The sequence below is a fragment of the Solea solea genome, chromosome 5 (assembly GCF_958295425.1).
Source record: "Solea solea chromosome 5, fSolSol10.1, whole genome shotgun sequence".
NCBI classification, from domain to species: domain Eukaryota; kingdom Metazoa; phylum Chordata; class Actinopteri; order Pleuronectiformes; family Soleidae; genus Solea; species Solea solea.
In genome coordinates, this window is record NC_081138.1 from 30,161,724 (window position 1) to 30,167,723 (window position 6,000).

General features: G+C 36.8%; 1 protein-coding gene across 1 annotated transcript in view; it reads left to right on the forward strand.

Moving 5' to 3' along the window:
• Positions 1–5,416, forward strand: part of minar1 (membrane integral NOTCH2 associated receptor 1) — a 30,343-nt gene extending 24,927 nt beyond the window's left edge. Inside the window, exon 5 of the mRNA XM_058630025.1 lies at positions 3,963–5,416. Coding sequence (XP_058486008.1) covers positions 3,963–4,160 — 198 coding nt within the window. The 3' untranslated portion in view covers positions 4,161–5,416. The remainder of the gene's footprint in view (positions 1–3,962) is intronic.
• Positions 5,417–6,000: the final 584 nt, after the last annotated feature.

Sequence of the window (6,000 nt, forward strand, 5' to 3'; positions counted from 1 at the left end):
GAAACAAATGTACATTTTTGAAAACGCATGTACAAAATATACAATACTTTTACAAATCCCACCATTTTTTTTTTACAAATGATTAAATAAATTTACTTTTTCCAAAAAATTTACAAAACATGAAATACTTTTACAAATCCCTGCTTTTTTTTTTTTTTTTTTTTTTTTTTTTACAAAAGTTTAAATAAATTTACATTTTTGAAAACAAATTAACAAAATTCAGTCCTTACAGAAAGGAATGTACCAAATGCTGCAAGTGACCCAGGAGTGATAACGTGAGCGTGTCTTGGTTCATCCCCTTTCCATAAGGACTGTAAATTTAGTAAATTTGTTTTGGGATTTGCAAAAGTGTTTCGCATTTTATACATTTTTTTCAAAATCTAAATTTGTCTCAAACCTCGTTAAAAATGTTTCATGTTTTTTAATAATGGTTTGCACCTTCAGGCCACCGTAGGTTATACATCTATTTATCAAATGTTTACAATTGAAAATTTACGTTCTATGTTTCACTAAAAGAACTTGAAACTACGATGTGAACTGAAAATCTGAAATTTTGTCCTAACCGTCAGGTCCAGTCTGGTCCTGTCTGGTCTGGATTTAGGTTCAGGTCAGGTCAAACCCTGACCTACACCTTAAAGCCTGTTTCAGCTTATTATCGTAACAATTGTCAGAGCATTTAGTGAAATCTTATCCTCTTATCACCACTGAACGTCTCCATATTTTATTCACGAGTGTGTAACCAGCGAGTGTTGATGCAGGTCTGCAGGTCCGTGGGTCGGCAGGTCCCCGCGGGTTCTCCTCTTACCCGTGATTTTAGTCACCAGAGACTCACAAATCAATAATCTTCTCACTGACATCGATCTCTGCCGTGAGTGAGACGCAGCACAGTGACCTTTTCTTCAGGTGTTCTTCAATCCTCTTCAGGCTTTACGGAGATTTTCATCGTCTGTGTCAAAGAACTAAACACTCGTTTCTAATAAAAGATCTTTAAACGATTTGTAGTTTTAGGAAGGCAACAAATGAAAGACCATATAGTAAAATGTGGGTGTGTGCATTGTTAACTGTTAATAAATAAAGGATTAACATTAATAACCTTAATGAACACATAGTAAAGGAGCTATTACGATAATAACTGTTAACAAATGCATAATAAATGAATTATTAGACTTACTAAGACAATGGTCTTCCATAAGATTAAGTAGTCGCAAAGGTGAATTAATACCTGTTAATAAACGCATAAAAAAGGAATCATTAGAACTATTAAGACAGTTTTCCCTTTTAAGATTAAGTAGCTGCAAAGGTGCATTGTTAATTGTTAATAAAAGCATAATAAGGGGTTAATTAATCTTTATAAGGCATTAAAATCTACCTCTTATAGTCGTATGACTATCATTTGTTATCATATTGTTAACAAATGTTCTATTAGTGCTCATAAATACCTTAAAACCCAATTAAGTGTTTTGTAACATTACCATTCATTCAATCGTAAAAATGAATATGAATTATAGGTTCATAAAGTAAATGAGAAAAGTTTCAAAACAAGTCTTTGATTCATCCTAAAAAAAGTGTTTTTACGTTATTATTATCGTGTAAAGCGTTAATAACTCTGCTGAGCAGTGACTTCAAACTAAGGCTTTGTTTGCTGTTGTTGTCGTCGGTCCATCACACACAGACATGCAGAGTTCTCTCAGAGTCATTAGTCATGGAAGAAGAAGGAGAGGAGGAAGAAGAGGAAGAAGAAGGGAAGGGTGCCATGAAAACACGGTGTTCAGACATGTTAATCAATCACATTATGGTCCTATTTTTAGAGCAGTGCATCAGCACAGGCATCACTCGTCCTCTTTGTTTTCTTCCTGTTTTTATAATAATAATCATCATCATTTATCATTTATTTGGTCATTTATGTCACGTCTGTGCTCGTGTGTCTCTGGAAGGTACAAGGACCTTTAATCATTGGTGTGGAAATAAGAGAAGAAACTGTATTTTTTAAAAGAAGATATTTTTGTAATGACTAATGAATCGAGAGACAATGTGTGGGAGAATCAGTGCCATATGGCACAAAGATGCACATGATACAGTAAGACAAGCCAAACTCCGAGTCAGGAGGAAGTGAGAGAGGGAGAGAGAGGGAGAGAGAGAGAGAGAGAGGAGAGGCAGGACAGGTGGCTAAGGAAACTAAATATTATGGAAGCCCATTTCTGCCAGAGAGAAAAAAACAAGGTTCGAAATTATGAGATAAAAAGTTGAAATTATGAGATAAAAAATCGAAATTATGAGATAAAAAATTGAAATTAGGTGATTAAAAAAATCGAAATTATGAGATAAAAAATTGAAATTATGAGATAAAAAGTTGAAATTATGAGATAAAAAATCGAAATTATGAGATAAAAAATTGAAATTAGGTGATTAAAAAAATCGAAATTATGAGATAAAAAATTGAAATTATGAGATAAAAAATGGAAATTATGAGATAAAAAGTTGAAATTATGAGATAAAAAAGTTGAAATTATGAGATAAAAAGTTGAAATTATGAGATAAAAAAATCGAAATTATGAGATAAAAAAATTGAAATTATGAGATAAAAAATCGAAATGATGAGAAATACAGGTCACAATTACGAGATAAAAAAAATCAGAAAATTAGAATTCTGAGAAAAAAAGAATTGTTGCTTGGAGATGAATGTTTTCAGGATTTTTAAGTCTTTTTAACTTTAATCTACAGATTCTTGAGTTGGACGTCACGCTCATGACTCGTCAGTGGCCGGCAGTCTGTCGACGTCATATTTTAGTATCGGCTCAGTTGACCCTCGGTACCATCACAGATGGAAAAGCAAAACCAAAAAGAGTTGAATTGATTGGTTCTACGGCTCCTGAGAATCTAAGGATATAAAATGTTGTGATTGTGTGATATAGAATATATTACAAGATATTCATAGACGAATCTGGCAAAGACTGGCGGTGTCTCTCTACGCAGTTTGAATGCAAGCATCTTCCAAATTGTACAGTTTTAAGATTGATGAACCATTTTCATCCATTAGGAGTTAAGTCTACATCTCAATAAAGCTTCAGCCAGTGTTTAATCTCTCTTACGGGAGCATGGCTTTGGTTCGTCCTTGCCTCTGCTGGCAGCTCTCGCTCTTTTATATGCAGAGAAAATATCAATATGTTGTAAGTTGGAAGCCGCACAATGAAGAATGTCTCTGCTGCACTGTATTCAGCAAAGCCATTACGGAGCAGATTGGAAAAACAAAATCAATCTCGGCTGCAGAGTCGGTTTATTTTACACTTTGCAATAACTCTGTTTCCATCACATGTGGAGAACACCTCTCCATTCTCTGCCGTTAGAACACACTATTGACTTTATTGACAGTAAAAAAAAACCTTAATTTGAGTTTGAAACACAGTTCCCTCCGGCGTCTCGCTGGCCTCGGGGGTTAAAGACGCTTTTGACCGGGTTCATTCCTCACAGCTCGCAGCCTCTGCTCTCATTTCCTGTTTGCTCTCCACTGTCCTCGTCTAATTAAGGCAAAAAATTCCTTCCAACAGCAATAAAGCCATCCCTGGTGGCCGAGTGTGTTCTTCACACACATGTTGTCCCATGCAGAGTTTGTGGACACATGAAAACAGGTTTGGATTAATAGTGAAACACAACTCAGTTGTACTTGATTATTCATTTTCCTCAGAGGAGGATTTCCTAAACATTATATAATGGCAGGCGTCTTACTTAATTACTCAGATGTTTCTGTCGTAAATAAAGTCTACAGAGCTCCAGACGTCACGTGACTTGGTTTGTTTACACAGCAGCAGCAGCAGCAGCAGCAGTGCCAGTTTCACGCCGTCAGAGTTAAATCTGCACTTTGAATCCAAAGAGATCGAGCGATACGTCGCAGAATCTGACAGCCTGAATATTTGCTCTGTGCTAGAACTGCATTCATTTATGTGTCCTCCTCCTTACTTCTCCAGACACAGGAATCCCTGAACCCCAACAACCTGGAGTACTGGATGGAGGACATCTACACACCGGGCTACGACTCGCTGCTCAAGAAGAAGGAGGCGGCGTTCAGGAGGGCGAAGGTGTGTAAGATCGGGGCACTGATCGCAGCAGCGACCTGCACAGTGATCCTGGTCATCGTCGTTCCAATTTGCACCATGAAATCATGAGATTGACGGACGTGGACGTGGACGACACACACTCTTGAACTCGCGTCCTGTTGTCTTTGTGGACGAGGTGAGTGTGCGGCAGTTTCACAGACGATGACAACGTTTTGGGACTTGACTCTTGTCAATTTGGTGTTTTTTTTGCTTTTACTGCGGTATTAACTTCTGGTGATCTTTCTTGCCAATATAAAAACAGTTAGGACAGCTATTGTACAATAGAAATGAAGTCAATAATATATACTGTATATACGTTGTAGTCTGTTGTATTGTCATAAACGGTGTGGGACAGTCAGAAGCTCATGACGACGGCGCCGGTCGACGGACCGGAATAAAAACTGGATTTGTTGATGTAGCCAACGTACGATATTTTTATTTTTTATTATAATTACTGTACAGTGTATTTTGATCAAAGTTATTTTTTGACGAATTATCCGGTTGAATGTGGGAAATTTTATCTTTACCAATAATTGTTAGCATTTTAAGTAACAACAAATTGTGCAACAGTTTTTTTTCTCTCCTGAGTGGAAACAGTGTATTGAAGTAGAGATATGACAGTCACATGACTACACAGCCAAACTGAATGTATTAATGATGTTAGCCTTCTCATGTAGAACGGTAGGACGTGAGAAGTCACCTGAATGTCGCCGCTTTGTCTTCTCTGAATAATAACAGCCAACAGCACACAATGTACTTTACTGAGAACTGGTGTTAGCGCGCCATCGTTGTCCGGTACCGAAAAATAAAGATTAATATATGGACAAACGTGCCGCTATCAGTACTTATGTTACGTTTACTGTAGCTTTGGAAGCCATTTCTGATCCACAACAGTCCTGCACTGACCTTTACGCTCCTGAAAACACTCGCAAAAGCTCGGACTATTAGCATTTAGCTTTGTATTACTAGAATAGGGGAAGCATTTTTGAAAAATGATGCTTCCTAAACTCAGTTTCCCCTGAGTTGAGAAATATCTTCATTCTTTTCTTTGTTACGTGGCCACCAGTGACACTTGGTCCTGTTAGCGTAACTGTTAGCAAAGATGGCGGACACTGTTTACATTGTGGGAACGAGGTCCCGCCCCCCCTACAAGTGGGTCTAAAAAGTGCGGAATTAGCGTTGCAGATTCAAGGCTCAGACCAAGTGTCACTGGTGGACACGTAACAAAATAAGAATGAAGATATTTCTCGACTCAGGGGAAACTGCTAATAGCTAATCAATAAAGTGTTCCTTTCTTCTTTATTCTTGGATCTTCACATCACAAAGAATGATGTTTTAGATTTTTCTGAACTGTAAACAAATCCCAGTAAAATGTCCTACTGTACAAATCAAGGCCAAACCCATTGTTTTCCTGCTGAAGACATGAATCTTAGTTACTTTGAAGACGGAGAAGAGAAACTCCCTAAAACCAGATTTATTTAACGCTCATCCTCATCCATGTACGTTTATCATAAAGTCTTTTCTTTAAGATTCATTTAAAATCTCAAGTGTCTTTTTCATCATCATTTATAGATATTTTAACTTTAAATTGTTTGATTTTGTGACCCTTTATTGTGTCTGTGCGTCTCGTTCCATGTCATTTGAATTAAAGTTGTTTTTAATATAGTATTAAAAGACACACAGACACCGGCTTCTTTTCTTTCTTTTCTGTCTTTCTGTCTTTCTTTGATTTTTCCTCCCTTTTTAAATAAACAACATTATTTATTGACGGCAATCAGGAGGTGAAGCAGATTTTTAGCAAATAAGATCAAAAGTGATCCACACATAAATTACAGATCTGAACTTTAATTGCTGCTCCTGAAGCACTTCACGTTCTCTTTCTTTTAATGTGCTTTATAAATATTGATGA